General features: G+C 45.8%; 1 protein-coding gene across 6 annotated transcripts in view; it reads left to right on the top strand.

Moving 5' to 3' along the window:
- RAPGEF2 (Rap guanine nucleotide exchange factor 2) overlaps positions 1-19,411 on the top strand; it is a 364,888-nt gene that overhangs the window by 214,798 nt on the left and 130,679 nt on the right. The window contains exon 1 of one of the 6 annotated variants that reach the window (XM_088475302.1): positions 4,924-5,680. The exons of the other annotated variants lie outside the window; for them this stretch is intronic. Within the exon in view, the coding sequence (XP_088331428.1) occupies positions 5,646-5,680 (35 nt within the window). The 5' untranslated portion in view covers positions 4,924-5,645. Of the gene's footprint in view, positions 1-4,923; positions 5,681-19,411 lie in introns of those variants that run through there. 6 annotated transcript variants of the gene reach the window in all.

Here is a 19,411-nt window from a genome sequence, read left to right as displayed (position 1 = left end):
TGGAGTAATTTTGAGGGGTGGAGCTGGCTCCAATTCTACTTTTATCTGTCATGTGTTGCCATTGTAGCGTATAACATAATGTAACAATATGTGAGCCATAAAATATATGAAGTAATGTGCTGCAGCAAAGTCATTCAGGTCAGCTGTGGGAATGCGTGTATCAGGTTGCTCAGTGGTACTCAGGCTATGACAGTGCTGTACGTACATACATACATACTAGGGGTGTGCACCGGCCACTTTTCGTGTTTTGTGTTTTGGTTTTGGATCTGGATTGGTTTTGCCAAAACCACCCTTCCGTGTTTTGGGTTCTGGGTTTTGTGTTTTGGATCTGTATTTTTTTGAAAAAAAGCATAAAAACAGCTAAAATCACAGAATTTGTAGGTTTTTCTGCTCCTATGCTATTATTAACCTCAATAACCTTAATTTCCACTCATTTCCAGTCTATTCTGAACACCTCACACCTCACAATAGTGTTTTTATGTCCAAAAGGTTGCACCGAGGTAGCTGGATGACTATGCTAAGCGACACGAGGGGGCGGCACAAACACGTGACCCATCTAGGCGTGAAACTGCAGTGGCAGACAGGATGGCAGTTTGAAAAACTAGGCCCCAAACTGTACATAATGCAAAGAAAAAAAAGAGGTGTAAGATGGAATTGTCCTTGGGCCCTCCCACCCACCCTTATGTTGTATAAACAGGACATGCACACTTTAACAAACCAATCATTTCAGCGCCAGGGTCTGCCACACAACTGTGGCTGAAATGATTGGTTCGTTTGGGCCCCCACAAAACAAGCTGGCAATTAATCTGTCCCTGCACAAACTGGCTCTACGGAGGCAAGATGTCATCCTCATCCTCCTCATCCACCGATTCCTCACCCTCTTCAGTGTGTACATCCTCATCCTCACAGAGTATTAATTCGTCCCTGCTGGAACCACAGGTCCCTCTGTACGTTCTGGAGGCTGGTCTCCCTGGAAGAGTTGATAATTCATTTTATGAACATCATCTTCTCCACATTTTGTGGAAGCAACCTCCTACGCCTTTCGCTGACAAGGTTCCCGGCTGCACTAAACACTCTTTCGGAGTACACACTGGAGGGGGGGCAACTCAGGTAAAATAGAGCCAGTTTGTACAGGGACCTCCAAATTGCTTCTTTTTCCTGCCAGTACAGGTACGGACTGTCTGACATGCCTACTTGGATGCTGTCACCGATGTAATCCTTTAACAGACAGACGCACGCTTGTCGCTGCTGCTTTGAGGATGCAAGTGCGGCTACAGCCCACACAAGTCACAAACACATTAAAAAAATAGTTTTTTATTTTTTGGAGCACTTTTGAGAGTTACACCACCCTTTAACAGACAGACGCACGCTTGTCGCTGCTGCTTTAAGGATGCAGGTGCGGCTACAGCCCACACATTTCACAAAGACCGAAAAAAAAAGAACAATATTTTAATTGTTTGTGTAGCACACTTTGAGGGTGTCACCACCTTTTAACAGACAGACGCACGCTTGTCGCTGCTGCTTTAAGGATGCAGGTGCGGCTACAGCCCACACAATTCACAAAGACAGAAAAAAAAAGAACAATATTTTAATTGTTTGTGTAGCACACTTTGAGGGTGTCACCACCCTTTAACAGACAGACGCACGCTTGTCGCTGCTGCTTTAAGGATGCAGGTGGAATCTAGACGGGATTTGGAACCGAGGACACACTACCTCCATCAATTGTCTAAATCCCACTGCACTAATGGCGGATACCGGACGCACGTCTAACACCAACATAGCAGTCAAGGCCTCAGTTATACGTTTTGCTTCAGGATGACTGCTGTCGTACTTCATCCTCATCGCTAGGGACTGTTGGAGGGTCAATTGTTTAGTAAAAGTAGTGATGTTCCTACTTCCTCTCTGGGATGATGAACAACTCCCAGCAGCAGCAACAGCACTAGGAGGAAGTGGTTCTTGATCTTTCCCTATTTTATTTTTATCGGAGAAAGTTTGGTCCTCCATTTATGTTATATTGATATATACGTGCGGCTAAAGCGCACACAAACACAGAAAATATTTTTTTATTTTTGCTGGAGAGTAGTGCACTTTGTGGGTTACACCACCCTTTAAGAAATGAGCCAGCCGGCTCTTTACTTATGGGACACAGGCGCACGCTTGGCGCTGCTCCTTTGTTGATGCACGTGCAGCCACAGTGCACACAAGTCACAAACACAGAAAATATATATTTTTTTGTTTTGGAGTGTACTTTGGGGGTTACAGAACCCTTTAACGGTCAAGCCAGCCGGCCCTTTACTTATGACACAGGCGCACGCTTGGCACTACTTTGTTGATGCACGTGCGGCTACTGCGCACACAATTCACAAACACAGAAAATAATTTTTTTTTTGGTTTGGACTGGAGTGTACTTTCGGGGGTTACAGCACCCTTTAACGGTCAAGCCAGCCGGCCCTTTACTTATGACACAGGCGCACGCTTGGCACTACTTTGTTGATGCACGTGCGGCTACTGCGCACACAATTCACAAACACAGAAAATAATTTTTTTTTTGGTTTGGACTGGAGTGTACTTTCGGGGGTTACAGCACCCTTTAACAGTCAAGCCAGCCGGCCCTTTACTTGTGACACAGGCGCACGCTTGGCACTACTTTGTTGATGCACGTGCGGCTACTGCGCACACAATTCACAAACACAGAAAATATATTATTTTTTTAGCACTTGGGGGGAGCACCCCTGATGGACAGAGCACCCCCTGGACAACACTACAGCACCCCTTTAGGACTGGGACACTGCACAGGACTTTGGAGTGGACACAGCCCCTATGGAGAACTGACTGCACAACACAGTCCAGCCAGCCCCTATGGACTTTGAAGTAGTGGACACAGCCCCTATTAACAACAGCAGCACAGCACAACACAGCCAGCCCCTATGGACTTTGAAGTAGTGGACAACAGCAGCACTACACTACACTACACAGCCCTAACTCCCACCCTCCCTCTTCACTGTCCACAGCCGAGTGAGAAAATGGCGCCGACGCGGGTACCTTATATAGGATCCAAAACCCGCGAGACTCGGAAGGCGGGATGATGACGTTTTGCCTCGATATCAGATCCGAGTCAGGCGGGAAAAGTCGAGCCTGACTCGGATTGGACTCGGATCGGGGGGGCTCGGATTTCAGAAATCCGAACCCGCTCACCCCTAATACATACACACACACACCACAGAAAACATATTTACTGATTTCTTTACACACTTTGATAGTGTACATTTTAATTGAGATGCCTTAACTTTTACAGAAAAAAAAAACTGTCATCACATGCATCTAACACACTGTCAACTTGTACGATCTCTTTACAAGACTGTTTACTGTAAATCTGTTCAAAGCAATTAAAGCTGCATATTAATAAACAGAGAAGTTAAACAGCTTGTGTTTAGAGAAGTATGTCTTTGGAGATTATTGTTATCAGCAGCCATTAAAAGCACGCTTTACTGAAAGGAAATGTTAATGACATTACAGAGGTACATTGGGAGAAAGCAGGGGGATGAAAAAACTTCAGCAGTTTAGCTATGGCTGCACCTCCCATAAAGCTATAGTTTGTACTGAGGCCTTAAACAAGTCTCCATTCACACTGCTTCACAGCCTGTCTGTTCCTGTTCACCAGGTGACACGGTCACAAGAAAGGGCCCATTCACTCTAGCTAGCCCTATAATGGTGCATGCACACGGTACGATCTGTACCACCAACGACAAAGATATCTTTCAAAGATCTTTCGGTGAAGTCATCTTGCCACATTTCTGAACGGGCAAAGTTGACGAAATCATCCAAGTTGGCCTGAATGCATGGACAATGAAAGATTATCTTTATCGTCCATGCGGGAATGTGTATTGTTGGTCGTAAGGTTGGTGACTGCAAAAAAGTGAACGATAACAATATGAACGATATTGTTCATGAAAGTCATATCGTGTATACGCACCATAAGGTTGATAAGGTCCCCTGTAATGGTTGAGGGTCAAAGCCGGATCCATACAGAATACATATAGAGAAATGTGGATCAATACAAAATATATTGAAAAAGCTAAATTCTCTCACACGTTGCTGGAAAGCCTCATCCACACTCAATTCACACACAACCTGAAAAACCGAATCCATACTGAGAGCTCAACCCAATTACCCATGATTTACTTGCGGGTGTAAGTGCGGCTATATACCACAATTATGGTTATGCCGGAATTTTTGTTTCCTATTTGCAGCCCCATAGGCATCCACAAATCTGGGGCGAGATAGGGCCACGACGGTGGGGGTGTTACTTGGATTGGGGCCTAAATGACTAGAAAAAGCTGGAACCACTGTAAGTTCTTACCATACCTGTTTAAGAGAGGAGGGGCCCCCATGTGCAGTGTGTGTGGGCCTCTATATGCACTGAGTAGACTCTTGTTTTGAGTCTACTGCGCATACACTGAGCGCCAGAAAATTTGTGCCCTCGCCATTTTCCTGGAGATTTCTCTACTGAACATATGCAGGTCTTCAGGAAAAAGGTGCCTGCAACATTTGCACATTGATTACAGCTGTATCGGTGGTTATGGGTGCAAGGTGTGCAACCATATTTTATATATATATCTATATATATAGATATATATATGCCCATGCTTCTCACACTCACCCATGGAAAATGGATCTGACTTTTTGAATGTACTTTAGTATAGATCGTGCTTCTATCCACACCCCTATTAGTTTTGCAGCAGACATCATATTATTGCATACACTTCTGACTACACCCTGTATTATTATGTAATTAGGAATAGTGTTGTAGTGCCATTGGTATTGGATGAGGCTGACCTGAGTTCCCTGTAAGAGACTTCCTAGCAGCAGCCACAGGTGTGTACCCTGCCCGCCCTCTCCCTTCCAGCTGAGAGGTGACTGGGACACCCCTCCCCCTTCCCGGATGATGATGAGTGGGGGTGGGGGGCATTGAGCTGCTGCTGGCCGGGAACCAGCTTCCACATTCCAGGCCGGAGCAGTGACATTCCGTAGCGGGTTGACGTGCAGCAGAGGAATGTGTGAGCGGAGGCCCTAATTGAGGGACGTCCAGCAGCGGGAGCTTCTGTCTTACTCCGCTGCCTCCTCCATGGGAATACGGGACAGCCAGCAGCTACGCCCTGCCCTGCTCTGTGTGCGAGATCAGCAGCGGCACTCCTCCTGCAGTGAGTAACCACTTCCATTGCCCCGCCGGGTACATCCTCTCAGGGAAACAGGGCTGCTGAGACCTGGCTGGGTGAGGGATCAGGAGACCGGATTGTGCTCCATGCACACAAAGTTTTCCCCCAGTGGACCGGGCACCCGTGGCTGACAGATAACTTCTTCCTCTCGGTGTTGTCTGCAGGCAGTGTAATAACACCGCTACAGGGACCTGTATTATCCTGGTGCCGGGAGATCACTACATACGTGTGATAAGAGTGCAGGGACCTTTGCATGTTCTGCACTGACATTACACAGTGGCTAAGGGTGTAACGCAGGAGCCTGGGAGGTGTCCATGGAATTACTAGTAGCATGCCAGACTGTCTGAGTGACATGTGCAGCCTCTTGGATGGGAAACACATTATACTTGTTATTATAGGAGAAAAGTAGAAGAGGAAAAAAAACCGTTAATGAAAGTCATTGCAGTTGTACAATACAGTCCTGGGTAAGTCAGTGTATTTTCTGTCATTTCTAATACTTCACCATTTTGTTCACCACTGTATAAGCAACTATAAAATTATTACACTAATGTGACTTTGTAATTGTGAAAACTATAATATGCCTTGTTTTCGTTCGTAAGGTTAGGTGTGTATCTTAGGTGTGCACCTTTTTGCATAAAGGGTAAAAAAAAATGTCTAAACGAATATTTTGTGATGGTTGGGGGAGGAGCTTGTAGACAAAATAGGCCCCATTCTTAGGGTGCGTACACACTAGACGATTTGGTCACAATGCAATATTGTTAGCGATTTCCCTTGAACTCTCCCCGGCACTCCAGTACAAAATATGGTGCTAAAAAGTGTCCAATCTGACCAACGATCTATTGTACAATTTCCAGTGCGTTGTTTACGAGATTGGCAGATCTTGCCTGCTATAGGTATGATCTGAAGATACGACGGATGACACGTGGGTACGCGCATCGTGATCATGAGTGGACACTCACGATTTGGACATATTTTACACAATTTGTCGTTCCGATGCGTCGAAATCGGGCGAATAATGCAAAATATCGTCTAGTGTGTACTCCAACTTTAGGGCCTCATTTAGCAACGAACCTTAATACCAGCAACATATTTTGTTTAGTATCACAGTGATACTAATGAATATACTATCGGTATTTAACATTACACGTTAAGTGATATCCCCTGCTCCATTGCTGTCGGCCTTCAGCTGCCTGTGATTGGCTACTGTATAATGCACATGCGTGCCAGCCAGCCTGTCTGCACATGACACTTTCACCAGCTGTAGACTGCAATGCCTGGAAGACTTCGCTGAAGCCGGAAAGGCTGTTACTGGGTTCCCATTGTCTGCAATGGGGACCATATTATTCTCGCCATCTATAGATGGCATAAGCAGTACAGTAACAAATTGCGGTAATCTTAGTTTACTGCTGTTTATTAAATACTGAAAAGAAGACCTAACACTTTTAGCAAGTGCTAAGGGGCTACATGGTTCCTCAATGTGTTATTTTGAACAAGATACGTTGCGGTTCTATCACTCCGATGCTTTCTATATAATGGCATCGTTATTTTTCCATATTAATTTTATTATATAGTCATTATTATTTACCATTACATACACAATTAAACATTCTTATAAAATTATTATATAAGGCAGACACTTTGCTCTCTAGGTAATGTACATTGCATCTTGCAATGTGTTGCTTAAACAGAGGGAAAGTGTCCTGGAACTGTGTGAATAATACAGCTGATCTCTATAAGCACAAAGTTTGCCTTTGCAGCCTTATTTAATCATGTTCCACAAATGTATCAGTGGTAAGAAGTAGACTGCATATAATTTAATATAAGGCTCAAGAGTGCATCTACATTTTTACTTAACCCTTAGCGTACCACCAACAATTTTTTAACAGCTTGCTCAGTACTACATTATTTACATTACCGTCCTTATTGGTTGATGTGTACATTCATATAGAAATGTGCTGAAGGCCACTGCATCACTTTGTTGTAGGCCAGCCTCTCTAAATACTGCCACACAAAAGGTTTGACCTTTCTATGGGGCATATGTATCAAAGCTTGATGTGAGATATATATCACCAACCAATCCGCTTCTAACTTACATTTTGCATGCTGTGGTTAAGAAATTATAATTTGGAGCTGATTGGTGATATATATATTTCACATTTTTTTTCTCACATCAAGCTTTGATACATATGCCCCTATGTGTACAGTAAAGCATAAAGGATAAGAATGGGTAATCAAATTCTCCCTTACAAGAAGGAAAAGTTTTTTTTTTTTTTTTTTTTCCTTTTTTCATGCGTTTCTTTTAGTGGAACGAAGACGTAAGCGTGGAATCCAGCACTACTCATTGCCCACCCATATAGGTGACTGAATAGGGGAGGGTTGCTGCTGGTAAGAGTATGAATGGAAAGTGTCCAGCCACAATACGAGACTGCCAGTCATGCTGTCTATTTACAGGCTCTCTGAAAGCTTCCTGCAAGTCGAGCATGCTGGGAATCAATGTCTGACTTCTCAGACTGTATAACAGTATACTGTATACTAGACTGTAACCTTTCAGACTCCTAACCTTTTTCCTCTGGTCTGTAGGAGGTAGATCTATTCTCAGGGCATTTGAACAATCCTGTAATTATGAAAATATTAGGGTTCATATACACACAGGTTTTTCCATGTCTGGTAAATGCGCTTTCATGCTGATTTGTCCCAAAACTGATATAAACAAATGGAGCTGTACCACAGACACTACCCAATGAACATTTGCTTTGCAGTTTCAACATTGCAGAGATCAACACCACCTGCGACGTTCACAAGCGTCAGCACTCTGCAAGATATAAGGGAGTTTTGTGCTTATTAGGAATGTTGTAAGCTATGCTTCGGGGAGGCTTTCAGAAAACCCCTGAAATGTTCTGCTAGCAATGAGCACAGAGTACAGGGTTTCATCTATCGGTTTAGCATTTTTTTCAAGTTAACTTATACTTCATCTTTTGTTGTCATGGGTACACCTGCAGGCCCTCTGGTTGTAAATATTCTGGAGTATGTGTTGGGGCCTGTGCACCTAATATAAAGTCTAAAAGTATGTGTGTAATTTACTGTGTTGTGTGTGTGTGTGTGTGAGAGGAAGCAGAGCAGACTATTAAGTGTATATGTCCCAAGAAGGGACTTGCCTTGTGAATCACTCCTGATCAGCACTACAACCATCCCATCACTTGTTCTTGTTGTGTCTTGTGTGCTAGGAGAGGGTAGGGCATCTACAGTACTTAGGTGATGGTAATGTAGTCATTATTAACCATACCTTATTGTTAATCACACCTTATCTGTGTGGTGGCACAAAATGGGAACAATATTGATTTATCCCAAGTGAAAGTTGGGGCTTTTGTTCTATGGCTGTGCACTGGATATAGTATAGTCCCTAATGTCATGTAGACAAAAAGTTTCTCTCTCTTTAATTGTTGTGTAAATTAATCACTGCTGGATATGTGTTTACTGATTTACATCCTTATTAGACCTATAATTGGTTTAAATGTATTTAGGTGGCTTTGAAAGCTGTATGGTGCTTGGATTGATGTATTGTTTGTTTACTAGTTTATAGGAGTAAAGTAAATATTTTTTCATGTCATTAGTTTAGTTTTACCAGCACATTTAATGTTGCCACATTGTGGCTCACTTTTATAATCTGAATTGCACATAGCACAGACTGACACAGGAGACTTGCTGATGTTGATTGCAACACTTTTTCAGTGAGATGCAGTATTACTTTATAGTACATACACAAAGGTGTCATCACATGGTATTTAAAGGCATAATTAGCCGCATTTAATTTTTAAATAATTTTTAAGTTTTTTTTTCTTTTTCCACATCTCATGTGCTATTCTGTGTTTTTTATGTTATGTAATTTATTATTGTCTTTTATTACTGCATTCATTATTTACAGTTATTTTAAGCTCTTTTCTCTTTTCCTGTATGTTTATACAAATGTATGCCAACAGTTTCCAGGCACATTCTTTTGTTGCTATATCCTAACTAGGAAGAGAAATCTGACTGAAGGTGGTATTCCCCTTTAAATTTTGAGTAAATGATTCCCAAGATAAAGACTTCCTTTTCCATTACTATGTCACATGTACTGGACACATGCATGCTTTCACAATGAATGTAGTCAGTTAGGTAATTGAAGGAATGTGTTGTTCAAATAGTTGAGATGATCAGCTTAGTTTGTCTTTTGTTTGTATATGATGCAAGTCTGATAAAGGTGCCCATAGTAATAGTCAAACCATTTCCTGCATCATAAAATAAGTAAATATGTGGCCGGTTTGACCATAGACCCTGTGGCGGAATCTGTTATGAATCTGGTGCTTTATTGGCTGGGGAGAACATCTGACATAACCACAAGGAACTTCTTTGTTCTTCCTGGTCTGGTAACTTTGTTCTCATGCTGATCATTCACAAAACAATGTAAGCAAATCTAATAATGAGTGCCCGACGGAGCAATTCAATAGTTGCCCTGATTGGGCGCGAGTGCCGTGGCCCCCCACATTTCTTCTCGCAGCCTCCTGAGGTGGTGAGCATAAGTGTGCGAAAAGTCCAGCTTTTGGGTGCTAATATGGTAAGGTTCTAGGCTGTTTTTTTTAAAGGCTTTCTAACCTAAACATCTAAAGCTTTATTCAGCAAGATATAATATTTTCTGACCTCTGTTTTCAGAAAAGAATTCTTTTAAGATGTAGAAACGATATTTCCTGTGTTGCTGATTCCTCTCCAAAGCAAGGGTTTGCTGAGGACCTTTTCTGGATGACAGAGTGCATATTTTTATGGTGTTATAGAAGATTGTTTAGGATAACTGTAAATGGCCACATTTGGTATTTAGTGTGTGTGTGTGTGGTTAAATTTTTTTTTTTCTTTCTTGTGCACAGCCATTTATAAAAGTCCTCTTTCAGCAGGATAATGTACACTGCTATACTGCAAAAAAAGTCCAGAAATGATTTCAGGAACATTACAAAGAGTCCAAGGTGTTGACTTGACATCCAAATTCCCAGATCTCAAATTGATAGAGCATCCCTGAGATGTGCTGGAAAATAATTCCGAGCCATGGAGGGCCCCACCTTCAAATTAAGAGACTTATAGAGAAAAAGAAAGTCTATAAATTTGCGCAGAATACACAATATCAGCCGTAGATACTGTGGAGCCTTCACCAATCTCCAGAATAACGGTACAAAACAAACAAATAGTATCCAAAAAGGCACTATTGTGATTCACAGCCAAAGGTAATACCTTTTGGATGTGAACCACAATAGTGCCTTTTTGGATAATATTTGTTTGTTTTGTAAATTAAGAGACTTAAAGAATCTTAATCTTGTGAAGTCCATGCTTCGATGGGTCACAGCTGTTTTGACGGCACAAGAGGGAAACACACAATGATATGCAGGTGGTTTTAATGTTCTGGCTGATTGTTGTATATCTATCGCACAGACCGGCGGCACTTGAGGAAATAAAGCATATGCAAAATGGGCGGGGCGTTGTTTATGCCAGTGGTTGTCAGTGCCGGGCACCTGATGGAGCAATTCAATTGTTGCTCTGTACGGGCATGAACAGGTGCCGGGATTTTTGCTTGCCCACTCCTGAGGAGGTGAGCGGAAATGTGTGAAAAGTCTGTGGTTTGGAGAGCCCAAACGGGAGCCCTAACCTGGACTTTAGAGGAGTATAGCCGTTTTATCCATCTAATTGGGGGCGACAAGTGCGGTAATTGAGCGCCCACAAACAATTAAATTGCATCATTAGATGGCCATTAATTCCGCAACTTTAAAACAATTGATTTCCCGCCCCCCCGCCAGGATTACTCCAACCATTTCAGACCCCATTTCCCTGATGGAAGACTTAATAAATGGGGTCTGAAATGTTGGAAGAATAATCTTGGTTTGGATATGTTTTATTTCCTCAAATGCCGCTGGTCTGTGTGATATACAGTTGCGGTACCTGTTACAGGTACTTTTTGGAGGGCAACGCAACCTGTTCATGCGGGGAGTGTCTAAATGTCCCTCTATCTTAATGAGGATATGAATGCTAGGTTCAATGTAGGGAATGGCAGGGGTGAATATTAAATGTTCTGCAATATATTTGAGGCATTGTTTAGATATTTCTGATAGATCCCATAGCTATAATTATATTGACACAAAGGCACATTGTGTGTGTGTGTGTGTGTTATGGAGAATGACAGAAGCTTCAGAAAAATACAAAAGATTTGCAGTTTATTATCCCATTAAAGGATAAGCGAATAATAAAAAAAAATAGCACGTATTCAACTACATTCTAATTTATTATACAGTATTCAATATTTTACTTATTGTCTGGGAAGTTATACATTTTGTGAACTACAAAATTAACTGTTATGTAAAACAAATATTTAGACCATTGTCCTAGTATAGCTCGAACATGGTATAATTTTAGTGGTGGTAGGAGGTTGGTTTATGGGGCTGGCCACTAGATGCATTTTTTCTGGGCACAGCACTGGCTTCTGTTCAAGTAATTGTGGCCTTTCTTTCTCGCTGACAGGTCAGATACTTGCCCTTTGCTCTTTCTAATTTAAGCTGTAGGATGTCTCCACTGTTCTTTGAGTGAGCTTCATGGTTTTGTCATTGTGCCTTTAGATTAGAAAGCATTTCTTTATTTGTTTAGTAGATTCTCCTACTCCTGTGTGCTCCATGAGGTTTTACCTGGTTTATGAACGGAGTAAGAATATATTGTTTCTACTTCAGGGTCCATAGGGGGTCCACAGGGTTGACCTTGGGGTATAGCTGGATCTGGATCCATTGGCACCACGCAGTTAAAGCTTTAGCTGCTCCCAGGATGCACTTGGGTCCGTCCTCCTCTATACCCCGCCCCCGGCCACAGCACCTCAGTTTGAGTTGGTGCCCGGCCGGAGTCGGGTCACCTGCGCAGGGGGGCTGCAGGAGCAGCCCCCAAAAGCTTTCTATTTTTATTTAAAAAAAAAAAGAGCCTGTTAGATTTTTATTTTAAAACAGAGGCTCTAGTGTGGCAGCGACGGGCTGTCTATGCAGACGCCCACGCTGCCGCTCTCCTTCCCCGCTGGCGCCGCGACGCCAGTACTGCACTGGGGATCGCGGCGGGAGGCCAGAGTCCGTACTAGCCGGACTCTGGGTCCCTCCCTGGACTGCTGCCGGAGTCGCCGGGGACAAGGTAAGCCGCGAGTCGCCGATTAGCGGCGGCTCGCGGGTTTTACCTGCAGATGCAGTCCTTTGCCCCCGGTCCTAGGGGACAGACCGGGGGCCGCTAGCGGTGGCGGCGGGCTCCCCCTCTGAGGAGGAATAACCCGTGGGACCACTAGACCACCAGGGATATATGGCAAGCGGGATGCCGGCAAGCCCTGGGGTTAATATGCTAGCCAGGGGAGGAAGCCTTCCCTGTTTAGCGGCTCCTCCCCTCAGCGCGCCTTTCAGCACAGAGTCTGGCGTCGCTGAGCTGCAGCTACTCGGCCACTCCTCCTCTGAGGTCTCCAGCGGCCATTTTCTCACAGTGGCAGCGCAGATCTTCAGGGAGCACGCGGACCGGTCCCCCTGTGTACCTCTCCCCTGATTAAGGACAGCGTACACAGCACTATAGCCCTCCCAGACACTGAATCTGGGCAGGTTGATTGTAGTGGAAAGGTGCAGTGAGTATATCTTCCTGCATGGTATGTGACTTTTGCTAGTGCTGCCTGTCTGTGTTTTTTTTCCGCTTACTGTCAGCTTATACCTATCCCTTTACTTCTCCTACAAGCCCTACAGGTGTGTGGGGGAGGAGCGTTTCTACTGACCTCACTTATATAGATCACGTATTTGTGAGGTCCGTCACATACAGTTGTGTGCTACACAGTGCCGTATTGTGGGCTGTTGTTTAGCACACCGGTGAGTGCGTTTTCTTCTGCCCTGTTGCCAGATATATTTTTTGACTATATAATATATTCTGTCATGTCAGACGAGGAGGTTGAGCGCTCAGTGGCTCCGGTGTTGGCCTCCTGCGGACGCTGTTCTGCAGGAGTAGATAGGGAGGATTTGTCACAGTATGGCCTGTGTAGTCGATGCCAGGTGGCTCCTGGCCCATCCAGACCTTCTCTGGCGCAGGAACCACCGTGGGCGATGTTTTCTCAAGTGCTGGTGTCTATTGCGGACCGTCTGTCGGTCCCGACTGCTCTCCCTACTAGGTCGTTGCCCCAGCCGACCATCCCCCATTCCCCGTGTGTCCCGCAGTTATTGCGGAGTCCTCCTGGGTCTCAGTCGGTGGGTCCCTATGCGAGGTTGCCTATGTATATACAGGCTTCCCCTGTGCCGCAGCAGCCTGTGGTACCTTTTCAGGCCCCTATGGTGACTCCTCCACCCTGGGTGGATGTGCTCACCAACTCCGTGCAAAATTTGGCGGCCGCTTCCTCGGCTTTTCAGTCAATGTTGCAGACTGACATGCCTTCTAGGATTTCAAAACGCCCACTCATGACACGGGCTGCTCAGGTATCGGACTCAGAGGGTTCCTCAGATGATGGGGAGGTCCCTGATGACACTGACTCGGACGCCTCGGTCCAGGAAATGGATACCAAGTCGTCCATTAATGTGCGAGCACTAGTTAGGGCGGTGCGAGCTATTCTTCTTATAGAGGATGAGGCACCGGTTCCTAAGTCGAAGTTTCCTAGTTTCAAAAAAACTAAGGTGGCTTCTGCGGTGTTTCCCCTGTCGGATCAGTTGACGGATCATATGGCGGTAGCTTGGCAGGCGCCCAGTAAGAGATTCCTTCCTCAGAAGCGGTTGGCTTCTAATTACCCCTTCCCTGAGGCACATTGTAAAAAATGGGAAACTCCACCGGCGGTGGATTCCCATGTCACCCGTTTAACTCGGGGCGCCACCTTACCATTACCGTCGATATCCTCGCTGAAGGATCCCACGGACAGGAAAGTTGAGACTTGCTTAAAGTCTATTTACTCCCTCCGGGGCGGTGGCCCGACCGTCCATGGCCATCTCCTGGGTGGCCAAGGCCATTGAGGGGTGGGCCAATGCATTGGAAGATACCTTCCCGGACGACGCTCCGGATGTCCAGCGGGCGTTGTTGGGACAAATGAGGGACGCTGCTTCTTACATTGGAGAAGCTTCTTTAGATGCTAGTCTGCTGACCTTGCGGGTATCGGCTGCAGCGGTGTCTGCCCGCCGATCCTTATGGTTGCGGTCCTGGAGAGCGGACTCTGATTCAAAGAAAGGTCTGGAGGCCTTACCTTTCAATGGGGAATTACTATTTGGTCCGGACTTGGACAAAATAGTGGACACCCTGGCTAAATCCAAGTCGGCCTTCCTCCCTTCGGCGGCACTGCCTGCTAAGGTTCGGAGTTCGGCTTTTCGTTCCTTTCGGGTTCAGGGTAAGGCGAAAGGTCAGTCCTTCCCGAGACAGTCTGCGAGTAAGACGGCCTCTAAACCCAAGAAGCAAGCCTGGAGTGCTCGGCGCCCTTCTTCCAAGCAGGAAGATAAGCCTGCGGCCTGATGGGACGGGCCTCCCTCTGGGGGACCTCAGAGTGGGAGGCCGACTTCTTCTATTTGCCCAGTGCTGGCACGATACCACCACGGATGCCTGGGTTCGAGAAGTGGTCTCCCAGGGGTACGCCCTGTCTTTTCAGCACAGACCACCCCACCAGTTTTTCTGCACAAGTCCTTCTCAGGACAAGACCAAGGCATTACAGGTTCAGGAGGCTATAGAGTCCTTGCTGAAAGCAGGGGTCATTGTTCCCGTTCCTCTATCACAACGAGGGACGGGGTATTATTCGTCTCTGTTTCTGGTGCAGAAACCCAATGGTTCTCATCGCCCTATCCTCAACTTGAAGTCTCTGAACAAATTCCTCAGAGTTCCCAAGTTCAGGATGGAAACGTTACGTTCCATCATTCTGGCGATGGAACCGGGGGATTACATGGTGTCCCTGGACATCCAGGACGCCTACCTCCATGTTCCGATAGCATCTTCACACCAGCGGTATCTGAGGTTCGCTATCCTTCAACACCACTATCAGTTCCGGGCGCTACCCTTTGGTCTCTCCACGGCACCGAGGGTGTTCACGAAGATTATGGCGGTCATGGCCGCACATCTTCGGAACCAGAATGTACGGCTGCGGCCGTACCTGGACGACCTCCTGTTGCTGGCGAGCTCCCCGGAGGTACTGCTTCAACATCTCCACCTGACGATCGCTTGCCTGCAAGCACACGGGTGGTTGATAAATTGGAAAAAGTCCTCCCTGATTCCATCACAGCGGATGGTTCATTTGGGAGCCCTGCTGGATTCGCGTCAGCAAAGGATCTTCCTGACTCCGGAGAAGGTCGCCTCCCTACAGCTGCGGATACGCAGTTGCCTGAGCCGTTGCCGCCTGTCGGTCCATTCGGCTATGAGAGTTCTGGGGTCCATGGTGTCGACATTCGACATGGTGGAATTTGCCCAGTTCCATTCCCGGCCCCTGCAGGGGCTGATTCTATCAGAATGGAACGGGTTACCTCACCGAATCCGCTCTCAGGTGCTGGTGTTGTCTCCGGACATTCGGCTATCTTTGGCTTGGTGGCTTCAGACAGCTCATCTGGTCGAGGGGCGCCCATTTTGGATCCCGGACTGGGTCCTGCTCACGACGGATGCCAGTCTCCGGGGTTGGGGGGCAGTGACCGGCTCTTTGTCGCTTCAGGGTCGTTGGTCAGCGGAAGAAGCACTTCTCCCCATCAACATCCTGGAACTGCGGGCAGTATACAGGGCCCTGCAGTCGTCCGGCCCCGCTCTTCACGGAAGGGCGGTACAGGTGCAGTCCGACAACGCCACCACGGTGGCGTATATCAATCACCAAGGCGGAACTCGCAGTCAGGCAGCGATGTCGGAGGTGTCTCGTATCCTGACTTGGGCGGAGGGTCACATTCCAGTGATCTCGGCGGTCTTCATCCCCGGAGTCCTCAATTGGGAGGCGGACTTCCTCAGCCGTCACGACGTGCATCCCGGGGAATGGTCGCTTCACCCAGAGGTGTTTCAGCTACTCGTGGACAGGTGGGGACTGCCGGAGCTGGACTTGATGGCCTCCCGTCACAATCACAAGTTGCCCGTTTACGGGTCAAGGACAAGAGACGCAGGTGCAAGTCTGGTGGACGCGCTGTCGGTGAAATGGACGTTTCACCTGGCGTATCTGTTTCCTCCGATATCCCTGCTTCCTCGGGTTCTGCGGAAATTCAAGCAGGACGGCGGCATGCTCGTGCTAGTAGCTCCGGCGTGGCCCAGACGTCCTTGGTACTCCGATCTCAGGAGCCTCTCTATCGACGCTCCGTACCTTCTTCCTCAGCGTCGGGACCTGTTGTCTCAGGGGCCCTGCCTTTACCCGGATCTGGGTCGGCTGTCTTTGACGGCGTGGCTCTTGAGACAGCCGTCTTGAGGTCTCGGGGCTTCTCCAGTTCGGTTATTGGTACCATGCTCAGGGCACGCAAGCCTGCTTCAGCACGGATTTATCACAGAGTGTGGCACACTTACTTTCAGTGGTGTGAGTCCAGACATTATGATCCTCAGGTGTACCGAGTTTCTAGGATCTTGGAATTTCTTCAGTCAGGATTGGATCTCGGCTTACGCCTTGCATCTCTGAAGGTTCATGTGTCCGCCTTGTCCGTGTGGTTTCAACGGCGGATTGCAATACTACCAGACGTTCACACCTTTTTCCAAGGTGTTCTCAGGATCCAGCCTCCCTTTGTGCCTCCTGTGGCTCCTTGGGACTTGGCGGTGGTGCTACGGGTCCTGCAGGGTCCTCCGTTTGAGCCTCTTGAGGCGGTGGAGCTCAAGTGGCTGACATTTAAGACGGTTTTTCTCCTGGCAATTGCTTCGGCCAGGAGGGTGTCTGAATTGGGGGCGCTTTCCTGTCGCCCTCCTTTCCTGATTTTTCACCAGGACAGAGCGGTGCTCCGTACTCGTCCTGAGTTTTTGCCCAAAGTGGTTTCGAAGTTCCATATTAATCAGGAACTTGTTGTGCCAGCTTTTCAGTCCCCTGATCTTTCAGCTGGTGAGACTTCCTTAGATGTGGTCCGGGCGCTTAGAATTTATGTAGACTGGACGGCTTCGGTTAGGATGTCTGATTCCTTGTTTATCCTCTTTGGTTTTCACAAGAGGGGTTGGCCTGCCAACAAACAAACGTTAGCCCGTTGGCTTCGTTCCGTTTCAATTAAAGTATTTCAGTCAGGCAACTCTAATAGACAAAGGGCTCAATTCTATTCTACGCGATGTGAATAGTGCTGGGAGTGAGCTCTCGGAGCTATTCAATACACCGCGCTGCTAAGCCCGACTACTGATTTCTTCTCGCACCCCACCGGGGATGCGAGCAGAAATCCGAGAAAAGTCCAGGCGTGATGCTGTTTTCTGCCCTTCGCGCCGAGAAAACAGCATTGCAGGAAGTTTAGTCGGAGAATGCCCGTTCTCGCGCCTAAACACCCCTGTTTAAGGCGCGAGAACGAGCCTTCCCCGACCTAACTTTGCATAGAATTGAATAGCTCTGGGAACTCGTTCCCGGCGTTATTCACATCGCGTAGAATAGAATCGAGACCAAAGATTCTTTTTAAAGTTTGGGGTTTTTTTTGTACATTTTGTAAATGAACAGACTAGAATAGTTACACTAACCCTATATTTTGTTACTAAACTGAATCATTTTTCCTGGTTTCTATAGACCTCACTATTTGGCGTTTTTGTATTCCTTTTATTGAGATTTTTGTTAAGCTTGGAAGTTTCACTGTAGTAGTGAAAACTCTGCTTTGTTGACGATACCTGTAGCACCAAATAGTCATTTAATTTCAATGCACAGCTATAAAAGCCATCTCTGGCTCAAGAGAAGCTCTAGTTGAAAAGGCTGCTGCGGCAGCATCAGAAAAGCTCAGAGTATGTATTGATGAAGTAAGTTCCCTAGATTTTGTCAGAATGAGGTCAAGGAGAACGTTCTGCACTAGAAATCTGTGCTCATGCATTTTTTAATGGTATTCTAGCTCATCAGTCCTGTCTTATAAACATCAAGATCTGAAATTTAACAAACTTATAAACAGTACACACAAGAAAATAAGGAGTTGACGTCACCTGGGCAGACAAGGGGTGATTGTAGCTAACTTGGAAGCTGCTGGTATAGGTAAGTATATCTGTTTACATATCCATACTACACTATTCTGACTCCATACTACCTCATGCCTGCTTGATGATGAGTCCCAGTGTAAGGGTGTTGCTGTTTATACATAAGTGACCCACATAAGGAGGAGCCGTGTTCAAACTCTTAATTAAATGGAATCAGTCACAAGAAATGTTGGAATAATATTCTTATCTTTCAAGATATATAAGTGGGGATGCCCTTTTTTATTCTGAGGTGACAGTGCTCATCGGCCCTAAGGGAAAGTGTAGACAATGTTTTGTATACACTGAAAACCCCAGAAAAGTGGCTTATGTCATACGCAGGATGCAGCATGAAGCATGCATACATATGCAGACAACAGAAACCACCTGTGAATACTGCGCAAAGGACTAAACCTCACATGATAGTCCCACTTCCCATCCCTTTCTTCACATAAATGCAGGTATGTCCAGTTATAAATATAGGGATGCAACACAATATTTGCCAGCTCTGGTCTGCTGCAAAATGTAGTAATTTATCCATAGTGAAAATAGAAAAGTACCGTTCCGCATTGTGTACAGTACACCTAAAATACAACCTATATCCCTTTTTTTTTTTTTTTTTTATATTGTATTTGTATTTTGTTTGCATTAGTCCGCCGGCGCTTCCTCCAGGCTGGTGGAAACATTTGTTTTACTCTGCAATCTTGTGAACACTGGTGTAAATCTTAGGGACCTTTTTTATAGATTTCTTTTCTTTCCCTGGGAGGGATTCTTGTGACCATATTTCTGAACTTTATTATTACATACATTACAATTCATGTGAGGTTATTGTGAACACACTGACCCTTGTTTTCGCTGACAAATGTCCTTTTTTTGCTGTATTAATGACTGAAGCAGTTGTGTAAGCTTTCTTTGTCAGTGTGTACAAATTGTCCATCTTTAACAATTGAATAGATTGAGATCACAATGGATTATCTGTGTATTTCTACACTTATATAAGTAATAGGCCAAGTACAGGAATAACTTGTTATGCATCTTGATACCGCAGTATGGGTATTTGTACAACTGTATAACTAATACGGCTAGAGGCACAT

The sequence above is a fragment of the Taudactylus pleione genome, unplaced genomic scaffold (assembly GCF_031769625.1).
Source record: "Taudactylus pleione unplaced genomic scaffold, aTauple2 ptg000170l, whole genome shotgun sequence".
NCBI classification, from domain to species: domain Eukaryota; kingdom Metazoa; phylum Chordata; class Amphibia; order Anura; family Myobatrachidae; genus Taudactylus; species Taudactylus pleione.
The sequence above is the reverse complement of the archived record's forward strand: the minus strand, read 5'-3'. Positions and strand labels throughout refer to the sequence as shown.